Source organism: Dermacentor andersoni, chromosome 2, assembly GCF_023375885.2.
Source record: "Dermacentor andersoni chromosome 2, qqDerAnde1_hic_scaffold, whole genome shotgun sequence".
NCBI classification, from domain to species: Eukaryota; Metazoa; Arthropoda; class Arachnida; order Ixodida; family Ixodidae; genus Dermacentor; species Dermacentor andersoni.
The window spans coordinates 74,577,547-74,592,209 of NC_092815.1; the positions used below are offsets into that span (position 1 = coordinate 74,577,547).

At 44.7% G+C, this 14,663-nt stretch overlaps 1 protein-coding gene across 2 annotated transcripts in view; it reads left to right on the top strand.

The window, feature by feature from the left end:
• Nucleotides 1–678: 678 nt before the first annotated feature.
• LOC126542002 (lachesin-like) overlaps nucleotides 679–14,663 on the top strand; it is a 105,462-nt gene continuing 91,477 nt past the window's right edge. Inside the window, exons 1-2 of one of the 2 annotated variants that reach the window (XM_072286438.1) lie at nucleotides 679–1,260; nucleotides 3,415–3,498. In XM_072286438.1, the coding sequence (XP_072142539.1) occupies nucleotides 1,116–1,260; nucleotides 3,415–3,498 (229 nt within the window). In that variant the 5' untranslated portion in view covers nucleotides 679–1,115. The remainder of the gene's footprint in view (nucleotides 1,261–3,414; nucleotides 3,499–14,663) is intronic. The other variant, XM_072286439.1, reaches the window with a different exon arrangement.

A 14,663-nucleotide genomic window follows, 5' to 3' on the forward strand; every position in this document is an offset into this window, starting at 1 on the left:
CTTCCTCACACTCCCGGCGTGTTGCCGCGAAACATCGCGAAAGCAGGTGCTTCCCTACAGCTTGGAAAACAGAAATCTATGCTAAAACTGTTATATTTCTCTAGTACCCATGTGATAAGGGCCTCTCGCCAAGGGTGGGTTTAGGAGTCGAAACATATGCATAAGGGTGTTATGACGCGGCAAACGTAAATGAATGTTTCAGTCGTCCTGAGACGCGAGATTTCGCGAGCCAAAGGAAGCGAAGGTGCTTTCATGATTACCTCCGTAATAAATCTTTAATTTCTTTCAGTTGCTCGAACATTTCTTTGTCGCTCGAAATTTTAGCGAGGAATTCGGCGCATGTAAAGTAATCATTTCGAAGGCAGGAACCGAACCTTGCCGCACCTGCGTGCCCGCGCCGCGACACGTCGTTTTCCGCAAATCGCCGAGTCCGCGGCCGGCGATCGTCCCGAAGACAAGTCCCGCAGGCTTCGAAGAGGCTCAGCAACGACCCCTCCACTCTCACCTCCACTCTTCCCTCCCCCTTTCCCGCGCCGAAGCCATAGCCAGCGGCGGCGGCGCTCCGCGCGCGCGCATGCCCAGAGAAGTCCCCGGGTTCGCCCCCTTCTTTCCTGAACCATCCCCGCGATCTCGCTTCCACGAGGACCCGCGACGTTGTCAACACAAAGGCTCCTGGGAAGTTAGGCGGCGCACGCGTGCTGCTGCTGCTGCGGCGCCGGAAGAGGCGTTCAGCCCGCACATACACACGCGGTCGCTCGCTTCTGCTCCTCTGCCGCGTCTCAGCTGTGCCGTTCACCTCCGCTCTTCACGCCTCGTTCTGTTTCTCCAGCTTCGCCCAGCTGCTGCTCCTGTTACTGTTCCGGAATGGGCATGCGATATCGGCGCGCTGTGCGGGCCGCGGTCATGGCCCGGCGTTGCCTCTCCGCTCTCGTGAGAAGCGCCGTGCCACGTGATTGCCGGCTGTGACTCGTTCTCGCGCACTCCCGTATCTCGGCCTTTGGTGAGCTCGTTCTCACCCGCACGCACTTCTGCTTTACAGCCAAGCAGTGTGGATTTATGTTTGCCGTGTGTGTGCTCTAAGAACGTAAGACAACTTTAAAGAAGAGAGAGAACAGATGTTTGGAGGCATGACTTTAACGCCTCCGGCATCGTGGACGGCCTCGCTGGGGCTCTGGTGGTGCCTGTGGTGGCACGCGCGATGCCTGGTCAGTGTGGGACTGGTCAACGCGGCGTGGACTTCTGGAGGTGAGTTTCTCCTCGGTAGGTGCATTGCGTTTGTATTTCAGTTTGCGAAGGCCAATTAGTTAAGAACTGTTTCATGCTAGGCAACTCATAAAATGACGCCACGCTGAGGCTGTGGCATCACGGTCGCATGTGGACTGAAATTTAATATTTTTTTTTCTACGTGTACAGTTTCTTCACACATTAAATTGATCCACAGGAAATCAGCAATACTTTAGTGGAAAAGGCAAGCTTATGGGTTCGAAATGCATATCTGCGTTAGCGGAATCGTGACCAAGCATTCCTGGTGGGTGGCAAAATACACAAACAAAGAACGAAAGAAATAAAGCTAGGTCTGCTGGATTTCGTACTATAGCGGTGACGTCATTGAACGAATTATATATGTTGTACTAGCACGTGACTCAATATTAGCATACAGTTCATGCTTCCGCTGATATTCGCAATTGCGACCCTGTGCCGTCAACGACGAGCAGTCTCGGAATCTGCTCGGTGCGCCATATAAATGCTGCTTATGACGGTAATGTGGAAACACATTAACGCAAGGAAAGCTAAAACAACTGGCGCAGCGTGTTGAGTAAATATAAAAACTATTGCGCTAAAGCACAACTGCGAGTCGGCCTAGTTGGAACAGATTAATCTTAAAACTTTTTGTGCGCAAACAAACAGGGACGAAGAATAGGGGCAACACAAGGATGAGCAAGCGCTCGTCCTTGTGTTGCCCCTATTCTTCGTCCCTGTTTGTTTGCGCACAAGAAGTTTTTCTATTGCGCTATATATGACAAGGCAGACATACGAAAGATAGGTGCATCAGTCATAACATCGGGCTACATCTTTGAGCCACGTCCTCCTGGTGCCTTTCTGCCACAGGTGTGATTATTAAGGCATTCTCAAAACACCGAACTGGCGCACATCTGGGGGCCCTGGCGCACCGTTCCACCCAATGATCCTTGCACTAGGACGCCCCGGTGCGATTTGTCGACGATGCTGTAAGTCAAGAGCTGTCCGATCAGACTGTTCACGTAATGGAAAACCAAGCTAAGTCTTGGTACAGCTTGAAAAAGAGTGTTGCATTTACGTTCAAGTCAGGTGTCTTCTCCGTACGGTGGAGCAATTCACGTTTCTGTGGCGTATGGTTCCAATATAATTAAGCATCACGATCTAAGGATCTCCTGATTACTATGCCAACGATTTATGTGAATTATCAGAATAAAGTGGGGTGTCTCTAGCAATTCGCGTCACTTTCTTTTAATATGGGTGTGAAAGATACTTGCTGAATCACGTAAGCCAACTATCGCTTCGTGTAAGCTTGGAAGCTGTAACCATCTTCCTGCGAGCGAAGTTAAGTATCGTTGTGATTCAAGGTTAGGTTATGTATAAATGTCCCGAGCTCACGCCTGTTATTTTTTAATGAGAAGCATTATAAAGGGTGTAGGTCCGAAAAATTCTTTCGGTCCGTCCGTGGCAAAGAAGAAAAAAATGTGGGCCGAGCTCGGAAAAAGTGCAAAACCGGGCCGACTATGGCCCGATATTGAACTCTTCTCCAATACTTGAGGAGAATGCGCAGTAGAAGCTAATTGTCTGCGCCCTCGACGACAGCCCGTGTGTGTAGCGTAATAACGATTTATTGTCCGCGCAAACATAATGCACATCGATGCAAAACAGTCCGCGCGTCAATCTGACACCCTTTACGGACGACTACTTGCCTACCAAAAGACAATGAGGACTCATCGGTTAGGTATACGTATACGTGAAAACACTAAAGTACCTGTCAAACTTGAGCACCCATAGACCCGTGCTCAGTATGTTGATATCACCAAACACGTACAAGAGGAACCACGAGGAAGAAGTACAAGACGCATACGCGAGCAAAAGAGAACCCTTTACACGTATGGAATGTGTAATGCAAAATAAAAGTCTGCACGAGTGTATATACATTGTGTATATACACGAGTGTATATAAAACGTATATGCACGAGTGTATATACGTTGCCTTTAATTCTGTACAGATAAGCGAACATTACTCTTCCCACAACACGTGTAAAAACAGCAGCAGAAGCAAGCCGACGCCGAATATAACGCTACAAATATATTTGATAATTCCCGTTCAGGAACGTTCAGCTGGCCTTTTTTCTTTCTTTTCTTATTTTGTCTCTTTTGTTTTGCTATTCACAGGTAACAAGAGTGCCATGCATCACTTTGGCCGAGTCTTCGCGAAAGAAAACAGCTACTTCGCTTCGCTTTACAGCACTTCCAAAGGTGAGTGGGGTGGATGGTTTATCTATTCATTTATCCTTATTATCTATGTTTAAGGAGTAGTTGGCACCTGAAGGCAGCGCTGGCTACTTTCTTTATCTCGCGTGATAGTTGTACAGAAAACACTAAAAATAATCTGCCCAAGAATGACAGAAAATGGAGTGACATGAATCCTGGGCACTCGAGAATCGGTTCTTTCGTGAGTACCACGTTCCGATTGCAGAACACTCGCAAACACTGCAAGAAAAGCCACAAGAAAGCGGGGATGGTTCTTGTTAACCTCTACATCTATCTGCTCTAGGTGATGAGAGCATCCTCAAACCGCTGTATATGGTTACGCCATTAATGTCTCAAACAACGGTGAAGACCATTAAGGTATAATGGAGTAAAAAGAAATGCTAACGCAGCCGTCTCAGAGTAGGTGAAACTTGCGAAGGCGCTCAAAAAGTAGTGCTGTGCAAGCGCACACGGGCCCGTTTTCATAAAACAGTTTGTAAGTTATGACGGTTCGTACAAGCAAGTGCCGGCAAATCGTGATAGCCAATATAGGATTATCGAAAGTGAGGGGACAATAGCAGTTACCTCCTACGAGCGAGAAGCTCTGTGAATTCGACCCATGGTTTGAAGCTGTTGGACTGCAATGGGGTGAATTTGCGTTACTTCTTTCTTGGAACGATCCTGACCAGATTCTTGAGAACGTCAACCGCAGCTGCTTTTGGGAAGTTGAGGGTATAGATGGTGACTAAATGCTGTGCAAAATTATACGTAGTCCTTGAAAGAGGCGGACTGGAAGCGTATAAGTTACAGAATCAGATTTTCCCGCGCAAGTCGGCCGGAATCTGGCACTGGTTGCTAGCGGAATAAATAGAGTGTGATGACGAACGTGGAACCATAACAAATTTGGATGGTCAATACACTCCGGAATAGCTTATGATGCTTGCGGGAGATATGTAAAGAAAAAGAAATAAAGAACGGAAAAACGGAAGCTGGAGTAAATCTATTGACACCGCTTTATCGCTGAATGGTTTTCTGGCTGAGTACCACGCTAACACGTAAGTGAGAACCAAAGAAATAGTAGATAGGAGTGTGCAAGGTTGTAAGAATGATTTAGCGAAGTACGTAGTATAAATAAGTTAGATCTTTTGGATGGGACTGTGGTAGAACTTAATTGTTTGACAAGCCATGTTTAGTTTCGAATACCGAGAGTGTGTTTATTGCGTATATCAAAGAGGCGACAACGGTTAGGTGGCGGATTCTATGCAGTACTGCCAGAGTAGCACAGAGATGCATCACAAAGCCAACTAGCTAAAAATACAGCAAAGCTTAACTTATGACGGTGCATGACAGCATCTGTTTTTATTCAGCTAACGCTAGCTTTAAGGAAGTATGATTGTGAACATAAGCAAGAAATTCTAAGAATGATAGTTCCGCAATGGTAAATCTCACAAGACATATTGTTATCCAGCTGCTGTCATCAACAGGAGGCTGTTACTGTGGTCTACCGCTAACGAAGGCGTTAGGTAACGTTAATGCACACTGATACTACATATTGAATTTAGGTAGTTCGTGCAACCAATATCTGAACACAACAAATTTCACTAACCGACACTCTCATGGCAATAACCAGTGCCGAAATAAATGCATATCTGTCACATGCTCAGTCTGCGTCAAAACCACCCTATAAAGTCACAATTAAACAAGGTGCGTGCTACCAACCCAAACTTGATTGATGCACATTATAAAAACAAGCTAACTTTTAGTTTGTCGGATAACAAAGCCTTGCACGCATGTAATATTGGTATTTATGCTTCATTGAAATAAACTGCGCGACCAGAACTTGAAGTTAAAAAGGTAAATTTTCATGTAATGTTTCCTTACCTTTAGTGTGGAGCTCTTCACGACACCTCGCGTCAGTAATGTTTCATAGAGTGTGAGCTGCATGAAGAGTTCGTTACACGTACAAAAAAAAAAAAAAAAAAAAATCCTGCTTCAGCGATATGCAACAGAAGCACACAACGGCAGAGATTATCAAGACAGCGGTGGTAGTCCGCCAGCATCGGGTGATGCAAGGACAGCGCTTTAAATTGGCGACGCCGTAGAAGGTAGAATATAAGGGCGCGTATTCACAAAAAGTACTTACTCTAGAATTGTCTGTAAGAGAACATTTCAGCTAATCCTGATGCTGAACATATCATTAGTGAAGGCCAATGATATGTTCGGTATTGTCCGGTACCAAGGCCGTCCGGTACCAAAGACTACTTACGAAACAAATTTAGAGGGATTTGGCCCCAGGATGCTACAGCAAAACGCAACATATTTAAAATGAGCACCTTCACAGAGCAGCCGCAATATGCAGCCTTTTTTTTTCGACATCCTTTCGTAAAATTAACAGAGGACAGCCGACAGCAGTTCAAAAGTTCTAGCGCCCTGTCAAAGCGTTCCCTTCTGATGCGTTTTTGTACTTTTTTGACTCTCGATATTCGCACTTGCCACCTACGCACTCTCGACAACCACCAGAGTCACGTTCACATCTAATCGGTCGATCTTGAATGAATTCTACACGCATTATTCAAACACAACCGTACAGTTGCATTACGAAGTTGCATCACCAACCACCGCGTATAATGCGGTGCACACTTGGCACGCGGCTTAGAGAAATACGTGTTCCGAGGAAGAAACATGTATATTATATATATATATATATATATATATATATATATATATATATATATATATATATATATATATATATATATATATGTGTGTGTGTGTGTGTAGGTGCGTGCGTGTGTGTGTGCGTGTGTGTGCGTGTGCGTGTGCGTGTGCGTGTGTGTGTGTGTAAAGGAAAGGTAGGGAGGTTAATCAATAATCAATGTTGCGCCCGGCTTGGTGAGTTCCTCCTATAGGTAGACACCCGACTTCATAAACAATGAAAGCACTTCAGCCCTAGTTCTATCATCAAGATAGCTTTTGCTCTGCGGCGATTGAGGAGCCTTTGTTTATTTATTTAGTACTCTTTGATGACAATGCTTTTCATTCTCAATAATAACATTCCTAGTCATACGCACACCCGTTGCTATACTTTCGTTGTGGCGGCTGGCACCGGTAGAACGAAGGAGATTGCAGAAGTAGGCTTCTCCGCTCAAGCGCTCTCACTGTGGCGAAGTAAACTATGACGACGCGCTTGCAGCGGCCCCCGCATAGGCGAACACTCGCATACATTGAAGGCTCCAAAGTTGGGACTCAACTTCGTTACGCAAACTACCTACAAAATGTATTTGGCTTTAATTGCCTTCTCAGCTATCAGGATGGACTTACATTTAGTAAGAGACTAGGAATTTTGCACAATACTCACAAATTGCACCGTAAACTTGTGCTGAGCACCTAAATGACGCCTAGCTGGTAGAAATAACTACAAGCTAGGCGAATTATGAATTACTAAAAGTTTGAAATTGGCTAATATTACGTTAGAAGGAAAAGCTACAGATATCCTTTCTGAACGAGATGGATAATGACTATTTACTTACGCAATACCTCACGGCTACAACGTGTACAATGGGATTGAGCAATTTTATAAAATATTTCCAAGTGGGCATCTGTCGGTGCGTAGAACAGCTACAAATGATACCCTTGGGAAGCGGCTAATTCGCTCTCTTTGTTAACTACAAGCCTTTAGTTGAAGATTAAAGAACACGTGCTAGGGCCAGTTAGCGCACCACTGGTTGTAACAACCAGCAGCCCACACCGCCGCCGCAATAGAACAAGCAGGCGTTAATGCGTTTTACGTGTGTTCCGAGCCCAAAACGGGCGTTGAAAGTAGTCGCAGACGAATGAAACGTGATATTGCCAGAGCCCGTGACCCACTGTAGGTGCTGCACCAAGGTGAAGCGTACGATGACAGCAAAAATATGAGCAACAAGCTACTACTACATGTGTCCACGTACATCCCACGTTGAAGTCTGCTTTGCCCAGCAAACGAAAGACAAAAAACAGTTGTCTGCGCATCACGACACCGAACATACCCAAGGTCACACTGGCTCGCCTCATTACGTTTCATTCGTTGCCGACTACACCTTTACTAAAGAATAGCAGGACTGCAGTGCACAGGGAAAAGCAACTGAAATTACAGAAACAACTCGAGGCCCACGGGTGTGATCTTTCAATGTCTCGTGTGTTGTTGCGCTGAGCACCGCGGTGGAAAACCGGTGCTGTTGCCTAGATCGTCGGTTTTTTTTGACTGATCTGTGGCGGAGACTGTCTGCGCTTCCCCTATATGGTCGCATCTACTGCACGCGGATAGAGGAACGCCAGCGCGGGTTGAACACACCGTCGGCTAGCTCGTATCGCGGCGCATACGTGCCTTTGGTTTTGCCCGCCGAGAACACGTGCGTGTGATGACCGAAACAAGGTCGCTTTACATCACGCTGGTGGCCGCTCTAAATATCAGGTTATTTCAGTGTTCTGGTCATCGCGAGCCCATACTCTTCACCTAGCTCGTTTATATCAGTCGGTTACCGTCAAGTCGGCTGTGCCGTAACGCACAGTAGATGCATCACCGGTGTAAAAACACAACGCGCATGCTTTGCGCGCTTAAATTGGGGGCTTGCGTTGGTTAATTATGCTTGTGGCCCTCTTTAACGCTCCATGCTAATTTTGCGACTATGGCGTTACGCTGCTGATCTCGAAGTCATGGGTTCGATCTCGACCGCTGCGGCCGCATTCGGGGGGGGGGGGGGGGGGGGGCGTAAAGTAAGAACGCTTGTGTCCCTATATTTAGATGCAGGCCAGGTGGACAGGTGGACAGGTGGGCTAGTTGGTTGACGTTCATATTCGGAGATGTTCAAGGCGTGACCCGAAGTAAGCGCCTTGTCCCGTCGTTTTTTCCGTCTTTCATCTTTCGGTTGCACTTTAAACATTTCCGAATGTTAACCACAGGTAGTCAAAATTAATCTACTGTAGCCAACTGCGGCGTGCCTCATAATCAGACCATGGTTTCAGCACGGAAAACCCCAGAGTTTAAATAATTAGAGCAGATCACGGTAAAGCGCGCACGAACGAGGACAGAGTGAGGAGTAGACAGCACAAGCGCTTACTTCCAACTGATCGTGTATTTACAATATTGCATCATATGAGCACTTTTATTCATGACGTCACAAGAACGAAATGTCGACATCAGGTGGCCATGCTCAGAAACTTAGTTTCTTTGGACGTCAGAAATACAGAAAGTGCGCTCGCACACGACACACCCACGTTTCTAATGCAATCTGCTTCAATTGTCCTCACATCCTGGTTCTTATTGTTGGCTACTATCTTACACATATTGAACGAGGGCTTACACGGCTTCTTGTTCTTTATTCCCCAGTCATGGCAATGCACAGAAAGTTTCCCGTCGCGGTAATTCTCCACCTTCCTCCTCTGTTATAGAAGCCTTTCATTCAGGCACCTTCCAGTCTGACCGATTTAGCTGGAACTACACGATAAGGGAACTCCACAAGGGCGGTCCGTCGTATGGTTCCTTGTGGTTCCAGCTATATCGGTCGGACTGTAATGCGTCTAAATGAAAGGGTTCTAGAACACGGACGGGTGTGTCGTGTGTCAGCGCACCTTCTGTCTTTCTGTCATCAAAAAAAAAAAAAAGAAACTGAGTTTCTGAGCTTGGAAGGCAGCTATGCTAACCACTATGCAGCGCGCTGAGTCGCGTACCTCAGGACCTTCATTAAAGTTTTGCATCCATCCATCCATCCATCTGAGCTTGGTCGCCTAGCGTCGGCATTTCGGTCTTGTGACGTCACGAAGGAAATTGATCATATAATGCAATTTCGTAAATGCACAATCAGCTTGAAGTAAGCGCTTGTGTTGTCTGCTCCTCACTCTGTCCTTGTTTGGGCGCGCTTGACCGTGATCTGCTATGCGTAACCAACAAGCCCAAAAGTCGGTGCTCTTTAATTAATTACCCCCCCTCTCTCTCTCTCTCTCTCTCTCTCTCTCTCTCTGGTGGTTTCGGTATGTACCGACATCGTTGACCTCAGTTACAAGTATGCAGCAACAAAAACCCGAGAAGTTTGAACATTAACATTCCTAGAAGATAACATGTGGTTATTCTATTCTCGATTGCCGTATATATGATAGCAATCTGGCACAACGCAAGAACGATTAGTTTGTTTTTGGTTTCCTTATTTCTTTCCCATGGCAAAGAACGTACTCACTCATCACAACTTGCAATCCATCTCTTGAGCTAAAGTTGTTCTCGTGTGTGTTTCTACCCTTACAAAATCCTATCTATATGCAATTAGACAAGTTGACGAAGGGTACATATGCTTTATAATAACCAATTGTTAGAAACTCAAGAGTACTTTGTTGCAATTCACTTAAAACAAAGCAAGGGGCTGCATTTTGCAGTAATTCATTTCATTTTTCATTCTTCTTTTTCTGTCGTTTGTCCAGCCGACTGGAATGTCCTTGCGATAACGACAGCTTCCAACCCGTAAAGGAATGCGTAAAATACGTAAAATACCGTCTATAAATGTGTAAAGTGATAGAGATATTTAGGAAATACGGCCCCCAGCTTACTGTCGTATGACAGTATGCCAATGAGCTAACTATGAAATCTTACTAAGCAACGTAACGGACGCGTCTACAATGAAGAAACAACATCAAGATTGAGCGTGATTGAAGCAGTATAAATAAACTTCTACATAGTCTCGAAACTAGCTGGCCCCAAGAACAGCGTTCACAACAGAGATCCAAGATTTACCCTTATTTCTCGTTGTGCTTTGTTGGTTATCGTATGGAGCATTTGGTTCACCACATGCATCAAAGTTGTGAAATATATGAATAAGATCGAAAGTGATTCTGTGAAATAGTGAATTGTTGAGCACAATATTCTAAGCTGCAAGATAATTTCAGGGTCGAACACTTGTCAAACACCCAACCGATCATAATGCAAGTTATAACTGCCCGGAATCACTAAATTAAATTTACCTCTTTAATCTGAAAGTGATTAAGTAATTGTTGATAGCCTGTCATCCATCCTGTAAAACGTACTTAAATATCGAGCCAGAAGAAGCCACTAGACTTGTGCGTTTCTCTGATATCAGTAATCAGCATGTGGTATCGTGCTGAAATGATATGTATCATTCATACATATGATTTAGCCTAAACATATACTTCAATTCTGCCATGTGGCTTTATTACTATTATAAACGTGCTGTAGACGCGGGTCTTTCAGTTTCTGAGCATGTTTATATTAGTATTCTAACGGTTAGCAATCTGCTAACGGTGCTACAGCCGGTGCTCATGATCAACGCAAGTAAGCAGAAACTTCTAAATCTTTGCCTACGATACCTTTAGCGCCTGCGCTGCTCCTCTCTGTTTCCTTTAATTGTTGGGCAGATTATTGGTAAAGTACTGAGAATGCTACAAAAAAAATACTATATATTCTGAAGAAAAAATGCGCGCAACAGCGAAAGTGTCTCAAGTGTATTTGCACCTTTTACACAGTATACCGGTCTTAAAAAAGCAATACAAACAAGAAACCCTGTTTGCCGATATTGAAGAAAGCACGCATTGCAGACAAATGCACCAATTCAGTGCAAACAGCGGACAAGATAAGTCTTTGGCAGACTTTGTCATAGCTTGTCACCGGGCCTGGAAATACTAGTAGCAACAACTCACACAGAAGAAAGAAAATACACTTAGGAGGTGACAAGAGAGGAGCAGCAGTCAAGATGTCGAAATAGAATTGAGTTTTGATTGTAGAGCAACACCCTTTTTGTTTTAGCCAAAAATTGGAGCGCTTCAAACAGTGAACACCGGAAGGGCCTGTCAATAATTTCATTTCGCAAGCTGTCACAAGGAATCGATTTTGTGCCATATGGCTCGGCGAGCTCCTACACTCTTTTTAATAGTTTTAAATATTGATTTGCTTGTATCATTTTTTGTTATCAAAGGGACGATGCTGTCAAAGTCAAAAGCGGACGAAGTAGAAGCCTACGCGAGGGACACGGCGTTGAATCTTCAGCGTATTATAGTAACGATGATATAGCTTCCGAATTCTTCCTGCAGGCGGGGGCTGTAGGCTTCCCTTCCGTTTTATATATTACGAGTGAAACACGAAGTTGGGGAGTTAGACTGTACACTGCGAGATTTATGCTTTATCATGTGAATATTGCACGCGTGGGTGCGGGTGTAACGCTTCTGTTACTGTAACAGCGAAACTGCTCAGACTTCTTAGGATAAAATAGTGGTTCAAAAATAACGGCCACCCTGTCTAGATACTTAAAGTGGCATGGTAGCAAGTGTGCCGCCGTCTCGTTGTAGACTTCCCAGTGGTTATAGACCCCCTCTTGTTGATGCCGACGAGGGAAAATGGGCTGATTAAAATGTGCAATATTATAAATATTATATATTAGTGCCATGGTAGAGTCACTGGTAATAAAACAGGCCTTCAGGTTTTGTAACGGACGAGTACAAAAAGTTCCCATCTTACAAAGGAATGGATTAAAGTGAGAAGTATAGTACAGGATCATTTCTAATTCATTCGAGAAGGACGGTGTCGTTGAATTTGTTTGGGCAGTGTTTAGCTTCGGTAAAGGGCAAATAGATTTGATAACGCGAGCCAAGTGAGTGGGACCTATATTAAAAAAAAAGCACTCTTAAACGCACAGTTCTTGTGCTAGAGGTCTCTAGGCATCGAGGAATGCAAGGAGGTCGAAATTTAACTCATTGCCTTTCCTCTAATCTTCAGAATGTCAGCCTGCAAGGGAATTTCACGCGCAAATCAGCCAAGTCAATTGCGAATAGCGAAATGCATTACAGAAAGAAAAGTGTTGTGCGCCCGCCACGATGGCCCAGTTGCTATGGCGTCGCGCTGTTGAGTTCGAGGTCGCGGCTTCGACCGCGACGGCTGCATTTCGATGTGGGCGAAATGCAAGAACACCCGTGATCTTAGGTTTAGATGCACGTCAAATAACCTCAGGTGATCAAAATTAATCCGGAGACCCCCACCACGACGTGCCTCATAATTAGATTGTGGTTTTCGCACGTTGAATTCAAGAATTTGCTCTTTTTCTTTAATAGAAGTATTTTCTCTTCGGAGGAAGACTCATAAAGTTTCACCTTAATTGAAGAAAATCTGCTCGTCATTGGTCATTAAGTAATCTCGTTGCTTATAATTTGCTTAAGAGTTCTTTCAGGACAAGCCTAAGTACTAACGGCTTTGTGAATACGAGCACTGCTGCTTTCACTTCCAAGAACAATCCTGTTTTGCCGGTGCTCCCTTTTTTACCGCAAGGTATTCTTGTGATGTTGCACGAGACGAGACGGACTCTTTCTGCCGCCACAGCAAACGCTAACTGAGAGAGGGAGAATAATCCATTTTAAATGATTTAATCTTCAATATTTAATGAATAGGTTTTAATCACTGCTCGAGGCCCGATCGAAGCACTGGGCAAGGCGAAGGGAGATCGGGCTAATGCACTCGTTTCATACCATTAGCTGTTATAAAACTCATTGTAGTGATATGGCACTTACCGAAAAGTGAGACCATGAACATATACCGATGCCTTTTTTATTTATTGCTTTATTCATTAAAAAAAAATTTTATTGATTGTTAATGTGTTCTTTAAAATAATTTTTGCCCTATGTTTATAAATAAGCTATATCAGCATTTATGCACATATACACTGCCTTACAAAGTCCACGCTTGCGGCACATCGAAAACAGCCAGGAAGTGCCATCAGCCAATCAGGAATGCAGGAGCGAGAAACTTTGTGTGTCTCAAAGAACGACAGCTTCGTCCACCGTCCACCGCTAATGTGTCCGCAACGCTTCTATTCAACCGGCAGCGTGCGCTGCAGGATTAACGGTGGTCCAAGGAAAAATCTAACAATCACTTTAGCATGCGCTAAAAAGGATGAAGGCGCAAGCACGCGCGCTCAGAAGACATTCATTGCATTACTTGAAATTTTCATTCCAATGCGGAAACGATTCGTCATGTTCTTTGCCAGTTCCCGCAGTACAGGGTGCCGAGACAATCGCTTTCCGTCGTGCTGAACCCGTTAGACGAGCAGCCTCAGTCGGAAGAAAGAATTCTGAAACATCTACGCGACCATCGCATCAGAAGGCCGTGCAAGCGCTGCGGCGCTTTTTGAGATCGACAGGCCTGTGTGAACGCCTGTAATTGGAACACCTTTTCTGTTACCTCATTCCCTTTTTTTTTCTTCCTTTTTTTGTTCCTTTTTCTCCTCTCGCGTTTTCTCGTCTTTACAACCCCTATATCCCCCACCGCAGTGCAACGTGGCAAACCGGAAACTCGCCTCTGGTTAGCCTCCCTGCCTCTCTCTCTTTTAATGTATCAGCGAATGAGAATCCTGTTTTCCACACACGAGAGAGAAACACAAAAGAAATCAGCGCACGTATAAATTGAAACAAAAGCGTTGAATCATGGGCTATCTTCAGCACTGAACATCCCGGTTGTTAGGGTTTCTTTTTTTTTCTGAGTGACATATCTTTTACGAAATCAACGACAGGGTACCTTTGAAAGTTTTGATTAACTTTCGCGTTGAGGCACTTGCTCAATCTTGCTCAACGAAGAGTGCTCCACGTGGAGTATTGGTGTCGATTGCCCAAACATCGTAACGTCGAACGACGTGAAATAAATATTACAAGTTGTATGATGCTTCAGCAGTGCTACGATACACATGGGTCTCGGCTCTTGAACTCGCACAGTTCAAAAAAAGCCAGCTTTCAACTTCCACTATTGTGATCGGCCTTTTCTTAATAGCGCTGGCTCGTGGCAAACACGTAGGTGCCTTTGTTCGACACTGGAGGCTTATGAGTGTCAGGTATTCCTCAGGTGCATTGATCCATCGCTTTAGCTGGAAACTTCCGTTCGGTTCAATCTATTACAATTTAAGGTCTAATTGTGCCGCAAAAGTATGAAATTCTCGGCCGTAGCGATTGCTAGTCTACATTTTCCTAGATTTGACACCCGCTGTTCTCGCCTTTAGAATTCACAACATTCCGGTTCTATGGAACAAATATTTATAATTTGGCAGGCTATATAGTGCGCAGAAAAAAAGTGGTTGTATAATTTTGCTTCTGAATGCGGCGAGAATGTGCACGTGTCAGCAGAATAAGCGGAAGCAAAATGACTGTGGCTACTTCAA